Genomic DNA, 15,905 nt, shown 5'->3' with positions numbered 1-15,905 from the left:
ATGCTTTGCTAAATGTGGAGGAGTATACTAATTACTAAGGGGAAATATGCTTTCTAGAATCTTGTCTTTTTTTCCACGACTTTTTTTTTTTTTTTTTTTTTTTTGCTTTTTAGGGCTACACCTGGGACATGTGGAAGTTCCCAGACTAGGGATCCAATCGGAGCTACAGCTGCCAGCCTTAGCCACAGCAATGCTGGATCTGAGCTGCATCTGTAACCTACAGCACAGCTCATGGCAACACCAGATCCTTAACCCATTGAGTAAGGCTGGGGATTGAACCCATATCTTCGTGGATGCTAGTTGGGTTCATTACCGCTCCAACCCACTTTTGATTGAGATGTGAATAAAGATTTTGCCTCCCTTTTAAAACTGCTTAAAGGGGATCAGAACTTCTAAATCTAAAGTATTAGAGTAATAGGGAGTAGTGAAGCCATGGCAAAGTAGAGTATGTTGCATCTAAAAGCTGTGGCTACAGCTGACTTCCAGCTAAAAAGCAATTTTTTTTGTCTTTTTTTGTCTTTCTGTCTTTTCCAGGGCCACACTTACGGCATATGGAGGTTCCCAGGCTAGGGGTCTAATCAGAGCTGTAGCTGCCGGCCTACACCATAGCCACAGCAATGCTGGATCTGAGCTGTATCTTCAGCCTACACCACAGCTCATGGCAACACCGGATCCTTAACCCACTGAGCAAGGCCAGGGATCAAACCTGCAACCTCATGGTTCCTAATCAGATTTGTTAACCACTGAGCCACAACGGGAACTCTCTAAAAATCAATTTTTACATGAAATCACCCACTCAGTTTTTAAATGTTGGTAACGAATGCAAAAAAACAAAGTTTTATGGCCACACCTGCAGCATATGGAAGTTCCCAGGCTAGGGGTGGAATCGGAGCTGCAGCTGCTGGCCTACACCACAGCCACAGCAACGTGGGTTCTGAGCCTCATCTGCGACCTACATCACAGCTCATGGCAATACTGGATCCTTAACCCACTGAGTGAGGCCAGGGATCGAACCCGCAACCTCACAGAGACTGTGTCAGGTTCTTAACCTGCTGAGCCACAAGGGAAATTCCAGAAAAACAAAGTTTATATGTTATGGGTCAGAGGAACACAGTGAGCTCATTTAAATGTCAGGGCACCAGTTTGCTTTTTCTCCTCAGAACCTTAGCATTCAGCCTTTCTTTGGCCTCCTGGGCGGCCTAGTTGTCACTTTAAAGATAAAATTTAAGATTTGCAGCTGTTTTCGTATTTGTATTGGTAGAAGGTGAAGCTACCAATGAGAATATGACCTGGTTTGTCCAGCTTTCTGTTTAATGAGATTCCAGTCTCATCACTCAGAGATACTGGAGCCAAAAGATAGATGGATCGAATGGAGCAGTGCATCAGGGGGGAATAGTACGTAGTACTTGCCCTAAGAATTAAAACCCCGGGGCAGAGCCTTCTTTCATGAGTAATTATCTGTTTTTATATTCATTAAATTAAAATCAGTTTACAGTTTATTTACCATAAGTGAGTCTTTAAAAGCACATGAGTCGAATGTCTCAGAATTTGATGTTTTATTGAGACCGAAAGAGAAAGACCAAGCTTGACGGACCTGTCATTCCTGTGGTGAATGGGCCGCGGGAGGGAGAGCTTGCGCACCTGTTGCTGTGCATCTTTTGGCTCCTGACATGGGAACGCCTGTGGATTGGAGTCAGGAACATACCAGCTGTGTTGCAAGGAACAGTCAGGGTCAGGATCACTTCACAATGATCTAAGGTTCTTAAATGCTTTGGGGGTATTGATAATTTCATAAACTAATTAAGAAATCAGCTTTTTTTTTTTGTCTTTTTAGGGCCATACCCCCAGCATATGGAGGTTCCCAGGCTAGGGTTCGAATCGGAGCTATAGCCACTGGCCTATGCCACAGCCATAGCAACGCAGGATCCAAGCTGTGTCTGCGACGTATACCACAGGTCATGGCAATGCCGGATCCTTAACCCACTGAGCAAGGCCAGGGATCGAACCCACAACCTCAGGGTTCCTAGTCAGATTTGTTTCTGCTGTGCCATGACGGGAACTCTGACATCGGCTTCTGTTTTGAAGTAGTTTTCCAGTTAACTGATTTTGACCCATAAACTTCTGGCCCTAGTTTATTTTATTTTTTTTATAAAAGAAGAATGAAACATTGAAATGTTAAAACAAAAGAGCATCAGGTCACGGCCTGCCTTTTCTCTCCTGTCCACTCTGCAGGGGGGACGCAGCGACTGCCACGTGCCATCGGGATGTCCCTGGCCAAAGAGCTCATTTTCTCTGCACGTGTGCTCGATGGCCAAGAAGCCAAAGCAGTGGGCTTGATCAGCCACGTTCTAGAACAGAACCAGGAGGGGGACGCTGCCTACAGAAAGGCCTTGGACCTAGCAAGAGAGTTTTTACCTCAGGTATTTTTTTTCACATTTAAACAAATTTTTTAATTGAAGTATACTTGATTTGTAATGTCATATTAGTTTCAGGTGATTCAGTTATATATATAAATATATGCATGTGTGTATACACACACACATGCACACCTTTTTAAGATTCTTTCCCCTTATAGGTTATTATAAAATATTGAGTATAGTTCCCCATGCTATACAGGAGGTCTTGGTTATCTTTATATAGAGGAGTATTTATATGTTAATCCCAACCCCCTAATTTGTCCCTCCCCTCCCCCCCTTCCTCTTTGGTAACCGTAAGTTTGTTTTATGTGTCTGTTTCTGTTCTGTTTTTTTTTTTTTTTAATTTTTTTTATTGTTATTTCCTTAATACAATTTTTTTCAAAGGTAAGTCACTTATTTTTTTTTGGCGGGGGGGGGGAGCTGCACCCGCAGCATATGGAGGTTCCCAGGCTAGGGGGCCAATCGGAGCTGTAGCCACCAGCCTACACCACAGCCACAGCAACGCCAGATCCGAGCCCCAACCGCAACCTACACACAGCTCACAGCAGCGCCACATCCTCAATCCACACAGTGAGGCCAGAGATCGAATCCACAAGCCCATGGTTCCTGGTTGGATTTGTTTCCTCTGAGCCATGACAGGAACTCCTGTTTCTGTTTCGTAAATATGTTCACGATAACTTGTCTTTCTCTATCTGACTTTACTTAGTATGATGATCTCTAGGTCCATCCATGTTGCTGCAAATGGCATTATTTCATTCTTTTTTATGGCACGTAATATTCTAGTATTTATATGTACCACGTCTTCTTTAGCCATTCATCTACCTCAGGTATTTTAATTACATTTCATTTTTTTTCTCTTTTTAAATAACTTTATAGCAAATTGGCACAACCAACAGTCATCTCACATACATATGATATCCTTGGTTTGCTTTCCAAGTAGAGAAGTACATAGTAGCTGTAAGACTAAAAATCATATACTGGATTAATTTTAAGAGCCCTTAGAATTAAAATTAAGATTTAAAGATAATCCACCGTAGCTGCACATGGATAATATAGTACGTGCGCCTTTAGCACATGTGACAGAACTTCCTAGCAACTTAAGTTGTTTGTCAACTAGCCCCTCTGATCCAAGCTCTACAATGAAGCGAAACAGTGATGGAAGAGCCGTTACACCGACTCTGCCCCAAGCTGACACACGTTGAAACACAAATAAGTAAGGAGCCCAATCACTTATGCCAAATGAGCTTTCATTGAGATCATACTTAACCTGGGGTAGCCTGCTTGAACAGCTCCAGTTGTTTGTCTGATTGTGTTGGGTTTTATGTGATGTAGGCATTGTTTTAACTTCTTTGTGCCCAGTATACTTCCTCAGAGTCACACTTTTTTTTTTTTTTTCTTTGCTTTTTAGGGCTGCACTGGCAGTATATGGAGGTTCCCAGGCTAAGGGTCAAATCAGAGCTACACTGGCGTAGGCCAGTGGCTACAGCTCCGATTCGACCCCTAGCCTGGGAACCTCCATATGCCGTGGGAGTGGTCCAAAGAAATAGCAAAAAGACCAAAAAAAAAAAAAAAAAATCAGAGCTACAGCTGCTGGCCTACTCCACAGCCACAGCACCATCAGATCCGAGCCACATCTGTTACCTACACCACAACTCAGGACAGCGCCGGATCCTTAACCCACTGAACAAGGCCAGGGATTGAACCTGCTTCCTCATGGATGCTAGTCAGATTCGTTTCCACTGAGCCACGACAGTTACACTTTCAAACATAGGACATACGCATTTACTCACAGATCTTAATCCCATGAGTAATATTAATAACAGTGCATTGAGGGTCTTATTTTAAGGGTTTCCTGCTTCTCTCTTTCAGGAGTATTTTTCAAATATTCCTTTCTTCTGAATTCATGGATTATAGGATTTTGCTGTGTAAACAATTAGTGATGTGTCTTTATTCCTAATGGAGTGTAAAGTTTGATAATCCCCTAACCATTTCTAGAGTCAAAATTACTTCTCTAACTCATACAGTATTCACGATCTGTTTTGGGGCCATGGGTCCTTTTGGGAATCCTGTGAAATCTCTCTCTAGAAAAACGCATACACCCTTCACATTTGCTCAGAGCTTTGCATCTAGTTTTCTGAAGGTGTCTTTGGAGTTCTTTGTTGTCAGACAGAGGCTCCGCTCTGCTGTGACATACCTGTCCCCTGAGAGCAGTCAGATGGATCCTCACATTGGAGTTGGTTTCTAAAACCACACTTCCCGGTGTTGATGCTACTTCAGTTCTTCTCAGTTAAAGTACGAGCTGTAAGGGTCCTTATGTAATTTATCCCCCATATGTGGTGACACAGAGCCTTAATGCTGAATTGATGGAGAGAGAGCGCAAATAAAAAAGACTTTTACTACTTTTAAGAAGAGAAAAAAAAGCTTTCATGGGAACTTTGGTGTTACTATTTTTTCAGAATATTAAGGACATATCTACCTCGAGAGAGATTAAATATACGTCAGGAGAGGTACTAGTTTAACTACATGCAGGTTTAGTGACTTCCTTCAGCTTAAAACTTTATGACCAACGCATGTCTCGACTGAAATAAAGAGGTGTGTTTTGGAAGGATTGCGGCACCATTCCAGTTCTGAGATTCTCCACCTTTTGTGTTCTTTGAACAAGAGTGTTCAGCTCCCTGTCCCAGAGCCCCACCCTGGAGGCTCATTTGCCCGCTGTCATCTTTGTGGTTCAGATTCCTTATCTCAGTCCTGCAAACTGGTTCTTTCCCCTGTGAGCACGGTGCCATCAGTGCCAGCCCTGCCCACAGCTCACCCCGCCTGAGAGCTCCCTCCTCCCCTCCCATCGGACATCCAGCTGCACCCTGCCACGGTGCAAAGCAGGCTGACGTCGTCGTCCCTGTCGTCTGAAGGACACGCCTCTGAGAACAGTAATTGCTAAAAATAATTTTTCCCCAGGTGACTGGAGATGTCAGATGACTTCGGAAAATGTGTAACTGTGAAAGTACATGCAAAAATTACAAAACAGAATTGGTGACGGTGGGATGGTCTGTTTTTCCAGACTTTGTGACTGAATGATGACTCTTCCAAATACTTAGGAAGCTTCTATAAAATCACTGTTTCTAGGTGACTTCTGAATTATTCGTTACTTCCATTTTTCCGTCTGAGAAAAAAAGGTTTGTATGTATGGAAAAGGCACTGGCTTTATATTTTGAAAGGGAAGCTAATTAACTAAGCATTATGCATAGTAGTATTTGTATTTTCCTGTTTCTTCAGTGTTCTAAGCCTTGTCGCCCAAAGTGTAATCTGTGGACTAGCAGTTCAGGCAGCCCCTGAGAGCAGGTTAGACGTGCGGAGTCCCCAGGCCATTCCAGATCCCTGAACCTGCATCTCCATTTTAACAACGGGTTTGGGGATTTGTGTGTGCATAGGAAAGTTTGACCAGCACCTTCCTTGTCTGATAAAAATGAATGGCTAAGATTCTTATTGAGAGGAGCACTCTGTTAAAAAAACAAAAACAAAAAAAAAATTAATAATCTTAAAAATAAAAGACTAGTATGTGTACCATATATACAGATCTCATTTGGAAGAATTCTAGTTGAGATACTTGCCTAAATATCTCAGGTAACTGAAAACCCCTAGATAGGGGAAAATGGCATTTTTCATGTCCAAGTGCACTTTGCATTCACTTATTAGAGTCCTTTGTTTTGCCTTTTATTTAGAGCCTCTTGTATTTTAATTTTTTAAAAATGCGCCTTTTTTTTTTTTTTTTTTTGGCCGAGCTCTCGGCACGTGGAAATCCCCCAGGCCAGGGATCAAACCCACTCCAGAGCAGTAACCAGAGCCATGGCAGTGACAATACCAGATCCTTAACCCACTGAACCACCAGGGAACTCCCAAAAGATGCTTTAAAATATGCCATTCAATTGTAATTCACACTCATAAACAATATTTAGGAATTTAAGATGTGATCAAGTAACCACATTCCATCTGAGGGATTGTGGTTTTCTGTAATGTTTTCTTTCTCACGGAGGGCTCCCAGTCCTTTCCTCTGTGCCCTCACATATCCTGAAGGAGGTATGCGGACTTCTAGCTTGTGTGTGATACGGAAGCACTGCCTGGAGGACACTTCTTTACTAATATATCATTATCGTGGTTAGTTAGCAGCGCTCATGGAAGAAAGATACAGATCCACCGCCTGGAACAGATATCTGTCCTCCCTGGGGTTTTTCTGTTTATTTTGTTGGTTTTCGTGTGTGTTGTGTTGTGTCGTTTTGTGGGTTTTTTTTTTTTTTTTATTAAAGTATAGTTGATTTACAGTGTTATACTAATTTCTGCCATACAGCAAAATGACTTAGTTCTACACATATATACATACACTCTTTTTTAAATAATTCCTTTCCATTATGGTTTATCCCAGGAAAGTGGATATATAGTTCCCCGTGCTGTGCAGTAGGACCTGTTGTCTGTCCTGAACCCCATGTTAATCGACAGTGTCAGCCTCATTTCCAGCCCAAGTTTCCATCACACCACTGGTGGGTGTGTTCTTGTGTCAAACACTCTAGCTCCTTTTGTTTTTCCTACGTAACTTGCAGGGAGGTTTGCTGAACAACACAAAGCCCTCTGCTGGACACACACCCCCTGCTGCGCCCCAAGTATATAATACACTGTGCTATGGAATTTGCATAGCCTGCTGCTGATGCAATAGGTTGTTAGAGTTGCTGTTTACTTAAGACCTTGTAAGAGCCCTAAACTATGTTTTCCATCCACTGTCTTAAAACCATTGTCACTTCTATGCCATGAATCCAGCAAAGGGAGTTTCTGAATTTTACTGAGATATGCAACATGGTTTGCATAAATAATAACTAAAATATGTTTCTTTAATTTGAATTTTAGGGACCTGTTGCAATAAGAGTGGCAAAATTAGCAATTAATCAAGGGATGGAGGTGAGTACCTTAAGCTTGAGTTCTTTTTTGGAGTAGGTAGTATAGTTTTAACTTAAATGAACCATTATTTTTTAATGTTCTAAATGATAGCTCTTTCACAGCTACTATTACTGAAAGCTACTGAGGTTCTTTTTAGCTACAACAGTGATTTCATTCTGCTTCTAGCTTTTGTTGATTCGGTATCATAATCACAGAATTCAGTAGTTTCACTGATGCCCTGCAGTGTATGCTTGTTGTTTTTGCCATTGAGTTAATAGACAGATTTACTGGCTAGTAGTTCATAGAAAACCAAAAGAAAAGGGCATTCTGTGTATTCTCAGCACCAGTATCTGATTATAAGAAAAATAGACACACATAAACCCTGCAAGGGGCTGTGGGGTCACCCTGGAGAGGTGGCTCCAAAGAAAGTGGAGGCCCCAGGCCAGGGGAGAAGTAGGCAGGGCCAGGGAGCAGTGCAGGTAGCTGTTTACATTGGGCTTTTCATTACAGCAGTTGTTTGTTGGATACATTATGGGAATTTTGAAGAAAACTACCTCTTCCTTGCAGACCCAGAGGCCACTATATCTTCCTTGTCTTGAGAGCAGTTGAAAGTGATTGAATTTGTTAGCAGTAAATACCTTGCTAATAGCAAAAACCTTACATGAGGGTGTATATATATATATATATCTTATGTGTGTGTGTATATCTATATCTATATATCTTATGTACTTTGTAAAGACTTCACCTACATTAAGTCATTTGAGCCTCCTAGTAACCCAATTTGGTAGCTACTATAATGAGCCCCTTGTTTGGGTATACCTCTCTGAGGCAAGAGAGGTTAAATAACCTGGGTAACCAGGTTACACAGCTCCCACGTGGTAGCATCAGAATTTGAACCCAGGCAGCCTGGTTCTAGAGCTTCTCAAGCTGGTCATACGTCTGACTTGCCGTATTACATCAAAGCATTCTGTTCTTTTGGAATAAGGTTATTAAATTTCGGTTTATATTTCTATTACCTATACCATATTTTATAGGTATATTACCTATACCATGTTCTTGCTAAAAAGAATTATATTTTTATCCTCAGGTTGATTTAGTAACAGGATTAGCCATAGAAGAAGCTTGTTATGCTCAGGTATGTAATACAATCATGGATTCATTGAGGATACCCCTTACCTTCTGTACAAGTGAAGTAATTTCTATGTCACTGAGCAGATGAGACTCATGCCAGTTACGGAATCAGACAAATGAAATTATTTGTTTCTGCTATTTGACCGTTACCCGCTCATACAACTGATTCTGTTCCCCAATCTAATGACTCTTCTCTATGTAATTTAGAAAACTCCGAGAATAGTTAAGTTAGTACCATTTGTGCTTTAGCTGTCTCTCTAGCTCATGTTGTATTTTGTGGGTATGGTCTGAAACCCTCAGTCCAGTGTAGAGAGGTGGGAAGAAGGCAGCACTGAGCGTGTGCCTCCAGGAAACACCAGTGTTTGAGACTCACTGGCTTTTCCGGACATTCTGAGCTTTTCTTTCTACCTACTGAAAGTTCACTAATTCAATTCCATGTATAGGTTTCTTTTTTTGTACACAACATGACAGGGTTTTTTATAGAGGAACAGATCTTTCTTCCTACCTCTGTTCTTCCTGTCCTATTTTTAATGAAAGAAATAATGTTGTCTTAGGGCATCTAAAGTAGCAAAGGAATTTTGTTCTCCCTTTCCTGAGAATTAGAAATTGTGTCAGCTTATATTTAAGCATGGCAGGATCATGAATTAGGAGCAATAGCTGCAGTGTTCCTCTGTGCCTGGTCTGTTTATATAAATTACCACCTGTCATTGATGAGCACATGCCATGAATGGACTAAATTACAGACCTCTTACAGATCTGAAGAAAAATTTTAAAAGCATATTTGGCCACGCCTTATCAAATATAAAAGACCAGGAATCAAATTAAGTATTCTTTCAGACCACAGTGGAATTAAACCAGAAGTCAATAGGAGAAATAGGTGGAAAATCCCACCTGTTGATGATGAGATGTAATCTTTTTAATAAGGTTAAACAGCTTACTTCGAAATAGCATGTTTCAAAGAGAAGGTCTCAAGAGGAATTAAGATATATTTTGAACTAAATCAGCGTGAAAATATAACATTAAAATTTGTGAGAATGCATCAAAACAATGATTCAAGAAAATTTTATAGCACTGAATGTGTGTATTAGAAAAGCAGAATGATCTAAAATCAGTAATAACTTTCCACCTTACAAAAGTGGAAAGAGAAGAGCAACTTAAATCCAAGGTTACCAGAAGAGTATTAGTAATACTTTAGAGCAGAAATCAATAAAATTGGGAGTTTCTGTTGTAGTGCAGCAGAAATGAATCCAACTAGTGTGAAGATTTGGGTTTGATCCCTGGCTTCACTCAGTGGGTTGGGGATCCAACATTGCCGTGAGCTGTGGTGTAGACTGCAGACATGGCTCAGATCTGGTGTGGCTGTGGCTGTGGCATCGGCCAGCAGCTGTAGCTCCAATTAGTCCCCTAGCCTGGGAACCTCCATATGCTGTGGCTTCGGCCCTAAAAATCGAAGGAAAAAAAAAAAAGAAATTAATAAAATTGAAAATAGTGTAAAAGGCAAAACCAATTCAATAAAATTGAAAACAGTATAAAAAACAAAACCAAAGTTGATTCTTTATAACGACCTATAAAATTGACAGCCCTCTAGTCAGGCTAACCAAGGGAAAAAAAAATAAAAGATAAAAATTGAATCAGAAATGCAACAATGGTTATTACTACTGATCCCATGGACATTGAAGAAATAAAAGAATACTATGAGCAGCTGTATGTCCACAGATTTGATCACCTAGATGAAATGGACCAATTCCTTGAAAGATAGGATATACCAGAATTCACCCCAGGAGAAATAAATAATCTGAATAGTCCTATGTTTGTTACAGAAATTAAATCAATTATTGATAAACTTCTAAAATAGGAAGCACCAGGCCCAGATAGTTTCACTAGTGAATTACAGTAATCATTTAAGGAAAAAATTATACCAGTTCTCCACAGTCTTTTCCAGAAAATATAACCAGAAGGAGTACTTCCTAACTCATTCCCTGAGGACAGTATTACCGAGATAACAAAACTAAAGACGTTAGAAGAAGGAAAAACTGTGGGCCGTTACCTCTCATGAAAATAGAAGTAGAAATCTTCAATAAAATGTTAGCCAAACAGGAGTTCCCATCGTGGCTCAGTGGTTAACAAATCCGACTAAGAACCAGGAGGTTGCGGGTTCGATCCCTGCCCTTGCTCAGCAGGTTAAAGATCCGGTTTGCTGTGAGCTGTGGTGTAGGTCGCAGACTTGGCTCGGATCCCGCGTTGCTGTGGCTGTGGTGTAGGCCGGCGGCTACAGCTCCGATTCGACCCCTAGCCTGGGAACCTCCATATGCAGCAGAAGCGGCCCAAGAAATGGCAGAAATACAAAAAAAAAAAAAAATGTTAGCCAAACAAATCCAACAGTGTATGAAAGGAGTCATATGTCACAACCAAGTGAGATTTTTTCCCAGATATCCAAGGCTGGTTCAGTACTCAAAAATTAATTAATGTAATTCGTCACCTCAGTAGGCTAAACAGGAAACATCATATGATTGTATCAACAGAAGCAGAAAAAGCATTTGACAAAATTCAATACCCATTCATTTTAAAAACTCAACAAACTATAATTAGACAGGAACTTCCTCAGCTTGGTAAGAATTTCCTCAGAAAACCTATAGCTGTTATACTTAATGATCAGGAACAAGATGGCAAGATTGTTGCCCCTCACCACTCCTTTTCAACATCTACTAGAAGTCCTGGCTAATGCAATAAAATAAGAAAAAGGAATAAAAGTCATATTGATTGGGGAAGAATAAATGAAACTGTAAATGACATGATTATCAATGTAGAATATCCCAAAGTATCAACAACAACAAAAAAACTCACTGTAGCTAATAAGCAATTGGAGCAAGATTACATGATGCAAAATTAATATACAAAAGTCAGTTGTTTCCCTATTAGAATTATCCCTAATTCTTCCAATGAAGAATTGGAATTTGAAATTAAAAGCACAACATAATTTACATGAGCACACAAAAAAATGCTTAAGTATCAATCAAACAAAATATGTACAAGATCTATAGGAGGAAAATTGCCGAACTCTGGTGAAAAAAAAGGTCACAATTTAAATAAATGTGCCATATTCATGAATAGTAAGACTCAGGAGTACTAAGATGTCACCTCTCCCCAACCTGATCACAGTTTCAGTCCAATCCCAATAAAAATTCCAGCAAGTTACTTTTTAATATTGGCAAACCAGTTCTAAAATTTATATGGAAAGTCCAAAGACCCAGATTAATCAATGCAACATTGAAGAAGAACAAAGTTGAAGGAATGACACTGCTTGACTTTAAGACTTACTGCAAAGCTACAGTAATCAAAAAAGTGTAGTACTGGCAAGAGAAAAGGCAAATAGGTCAGTGGAACAGGATACAGAGGCCAGAAATAAGTTCATACAAATATAATCAACTGATCTTTGACAGAAGAGCAAAGGGAATTCAAAGGAGGAAAGATAGTTTTGAAAACAAATAGTACTGAAGCATCTGGACATTCAACTACAGAGAAAAAAAAAATGACATGTAGGCACTGACCTTATACCCTTCACAAAAATTAACTCAAAATGGGTCATAGACCTAATGTAAAATGAAGATAACATAGAAATTCTTGGTGACTTTGAGTTTGGCAATGGCTTTTTAGATATAACAACAAAAGCATAATTCATGAAAGAAAAAATTGATGCTTGACTTTATTAAAAGTAATAAATTCTACTCTGCAAAAGACACTATGAAAAGAATGAAAAGACAAGCCACAGACTGGGGGAAAAAATCTTTGCAAAAATACATATCTTAAAAAGGACTTCAACTTTTCAAACTCAACACCCATTAAAAAGTGGGTATAAGGTCTGAACAGAAACCTCACCGGTGTAGGTGTACAGTTGGCAAATACATAGAAAAGCATGCTCTACAGCACATGTCACTAAGAAATGCAAATAAAAACAGTGTATCACGATTTGGCCATTTCTTACAAAGCTAAACATCATCTTACCACATGATCTAGCGATCATGCCATTACATATTTACCCAAATGAGTTGAAACTTATGTCCACACACAAAAACCTGCACACTGGTGACACTGGTGTTTATAGCAGCTTTATTTATTATTGCCAAACTGGGAAGCAACCAGGGATTCCTTCAGGAGGTGAATTGACTAATTGCGGTATATCCATACAAGGGAGTATTATTCAGCAATAAAAGGAAATGAGCTCTCCTGCCATGGAAAGACATGCAGGAACCTTAAGTGCATATTGCCAAGTGAAGGACTTCACTCTTAAAAGGCTGCCCTGTATGATTCCAGCTGTATGACATTCTGGGAAAGATGACGATGGTGGGGGGTTGACTAGGTGAACTATTAGGGATGTTTAGGACGGGGGTACTGTTCTCTCTGATGTGGAAATGGTGGATGCGTAACATCATGCATTTGTCAAAATCCATGAAACACACAGCACATTGAGCCTGGTGTAAACTGGACTTTAGTAGTACATTAGTAATAATGTGTCAGTATTGGTTCATTGGTTGTAACAAATTACCACATTAATGCAGGATATTAATAATAGTGGAAACAGTGGGGGCTTCAGGGAGTATATGGGAACTCTGAACTTTGTGCTCAGCTTTTTTGTAGACCTAAAATTGTCTAAAAAATAAGGTCTTAATTGTATTAAAGTGTACTTGAAATGGGGAATTTGGAGTTAGAATGATAAATTCAGTCACATAAATAAAATTGTTCAAGGGACTAAAGGATGTCAAAATTTTAGATTGTCTTTTAATTGGTTCCCTTAGATAAAGCTCGTGAAACTATTGCAGCTGGGGGTTTTTTTGGCATTGATAACATCACGTTTTGTTTCTCTTAGACTGTTCCAACGAAAGACAGACTTGAAGGTCTTCTTGCTTTTAAAGAGAAAAGGACCCCTCGCTATAAAGGAGAATAGAAGCAGCAGAAATCTTTAAAATGCCAGTGTAATAAATGTACTTCTGGAAGTGTCTTCCAGATCCATGAATGCCTCAGCGCCTGGAACCCCAGCGACCAAAGTAAAGAGCAAGTTGTCTGTATACCGAATTAAGTACCTGGAGTGGGCCTGTATGTGTACTTTGTTCCAGTGTGTATCGTCATATTCATTCAGGTTTATAAAGCTAGTAGTGTATCCTGTCAGAAACACCAACTCAAAATTAGGTGTACGTTTTTAAATACCTCCTGCATAGGAGGCTTTCTGTTCCTAATCTTTTTAATGTGAATAATTTATATATTGCACACTCTAGGAAATAATACTGATTGTATGTCTCCTGTGCTGCAGTATGAAAATAAAATTATTTATATATACCAAAAATGTGACGTTATACCAAATAAAATTTCTAAGGGATTATTCACACATGTACCCTCACACATACATCTCATACTGAAGAAGGAGTTGATCGAATTCTGAGTGAAAATGACCAAATATAAATAAAATTAGTGAAAAACTTGGAAATTTCTCTCTTACCCCGTTCTTTTTGTATTATATAGTAATAATACTGTTTTATTATATAAATCATTGCAGGTTGGATTTTAGAAGAAACCCCCTTTCCATTGCTGAGTCTGTCATGTGACCTTGTTACATAGTCATGTTTTAGAAGACAGTGTGGACTAGAGAATTAATTGAGCCAGAGACTGGGGCCAAAGACCTCGTGAGGTGGCTGGAGGCCTAGAACTGTTGTACCACTAAGCTCTCCTAGTGGGTGTGGTCTGGCCCCCTGGCCTAACCTAGAAATAAAATGGTGCAGCCAGGGTTGGCCTGTCGAAGTGGCTTCGTCCTGGATTAAGAGCGAAGTGGCACCTGCTCTCTGCTTCCTCCTCCTCCCCGCCCCCAGCTCTTTACTCCTAATTAGGAGATGAACACAGCTACCCTTTCTCTCCCTTCTAAGAAACATCATCCCTTCCTGCCCCTGGCCAGGTAAGCAACTAGAAACAGGTGCCCCAGGGAGGGCCTGTGAGTTTATATAGCCTTGCCTGGCAGGGTGGGGGCCAGCTAGGAAGTGTGTAGGCAAGAGTAAACTGCAGGATTTTGTGCATTGAATACATCACCGCATGTTGGATCTTAGAAGAAACCACCTTTTCGGTGTGCAGAAGAGAGGGGAACAGTACTTGCTCCCTGAATCAAGTTGAGCTCCTTTATCATGTATTCATTTGATCAAAACATCTGCTTTCTGAGGCTTTGTCCTGGACTGAGACGGGCAGCACTGGAGAAGCCCCCCTTTTCTGGGACCCGCACCTATTGCTGTCTGACTCCAGGGGTGTGCCACTGTCCCCAAACGCTGCAGCTGTGCTTCAGTGCAGTGGAGTCAAGTGCCGCACATGGGTGGTTGCCTATTGCGTGTGTTCCCCCGCCCAGCACCGCTGTCTCCCTGCTCTTGGAAATCATAGAGTCGTGGAGTTTTTTTTACATCACCGGGACTTTTACTCTTTAATTTGGGAACTTGAACTCTCCATCTCAATTCTAAAAACCTTGGAAGAGGCAAGCATGGGCCAACCCTTAGCTGATGGTCACCCTGCTGGGGGACAAGCCACTTCACCACGTGTGTCCTCAGGCTCAGGTGAGTTCTGTGCTCCTTGTCACCTGCACGGCTGGCATGTGCAGACTTAGGACGTTTGCTCAGCTGCTCAGCCTCATAGGAAAGGGGCTTTTTGAAATCCACATTCGGCTCTGCGGTGACTGTATCTGGTGGTGTGTATCCTGTGTTGATAAGACCTGCACCGTTCATTTCAGGCAGGATAATTTGCAAATAAAGTGCTAGCCCTGGTTTCCGGGGTCCTTTAAAGGTTCCAGGACTATGTTGCTCTGTGACAGGTAGGGATGCCACTTCCATTTTAACTGAGTAGGAAATAATTATGTTAATGGGGAAAAACACGGAGGGTGCTGAGTGACTTGTCGCTCTTAACTTGGATTCGCAGCCAGCTGCTGATGGAACACCATTTAGTTTCCTAACAAGCTCTGATTAAGTCACCAGCGTGTATCTGAAAGCCAGGACGTCATCCTGTCGTCAACTTCAACACATCCGCCCAGCTGTCTGTAGTTTGGCTTGCTCTTCAGCAGAGCCATCGTTCTGGGGCGGGGCGGGGGGGTGTCCTCCCCCTCCCCCTGGGTCCCAGCTGGATGCTGGGGGGCTCTGTTATTCCTGGAGAAAGAACCCCCCCCACACACACCCCCTGCCAGCCCCTGCACTGGCACATGGACCAGCTGCTGCTTTTATTTTCCCCCAGAGCTTGGAGTGTTTCTGGGTCTTTACACTGAAACCACGTCAAGCTGACGCAAACCGGAGCCACGGTGGATGTATCCATATGTTCAGTTTGAATGAAAGAGGACCAGGAGGGAGGATGATTAACCGGGCCTGCTTATAATTCAGGGGGAAAACATCTCCCGTTATCTTCAGAGCCAGGAGACCTGCT

The 15,905-nt window shown here is 41.1% G+C and overlaps 1 protein-coding gene across 7 annotated transcripts in view; it reads left to right on the top strand.

Moving 5' to 3' along the window:
- Nucleotides 1-13,950, top strand: part of AUH (AU RNA binding methylglutaconyl-CoA hydratase) — a 147,425-nt gene extending 133,475 nt beyond the window's left edge. For 6 of the 7 annotated variants that reach the window (XM_047762343.1, XM_047762342.1, XM_047762340.1 and 3 more), the window contains 4 exons: nt 2,233-2,420; nt 7,311-7,361; nt 8,428-8,475; nt 13,336-13,950. In XM_047762343.1, the coding sequence (XP_047618299.1) occupies nt 2,233-2,420; nt 7,311-7,361; nt 8,428-8,475; nt 13,336-13,413 (365 nt within the window). In that variant the 3' untranslated portion in view covers nt 13,414-13,950. The remainder of the gene's footprint in view (nt 1-2,232; nt 2,421-7,310; nt 7,362-8,427; nt 8,476-13,335) is intronic. The other variant, XM_047762341.1, reaches the window with a different exon arrangement.
- The last annotated feature ends 1,955 nt before the right edge of the window (nt 13,951-15,905 follow it).

This window comes from Phacochoerus africanus, chromosome 15, assembly GCF_016906955.1.
Source record: "Phacochoerus africanus isolate WHEZ1 chromosome 15, ROS_Pafr_v1, whole genome shotgun sequence".
In the NCBI taxonomy this organism is placed as follows: domain Eukaryota; kingdom Metazoa; phylum Chordata; class Mammalia; order Artiodactyla; family Suidae; genus Phacochoerus; species Phacochoerus africanus.
Note: the sequence above shows the minus strand (reverse complement) of the source record. Positions and strands in the feature narration are given on the sequence as shown.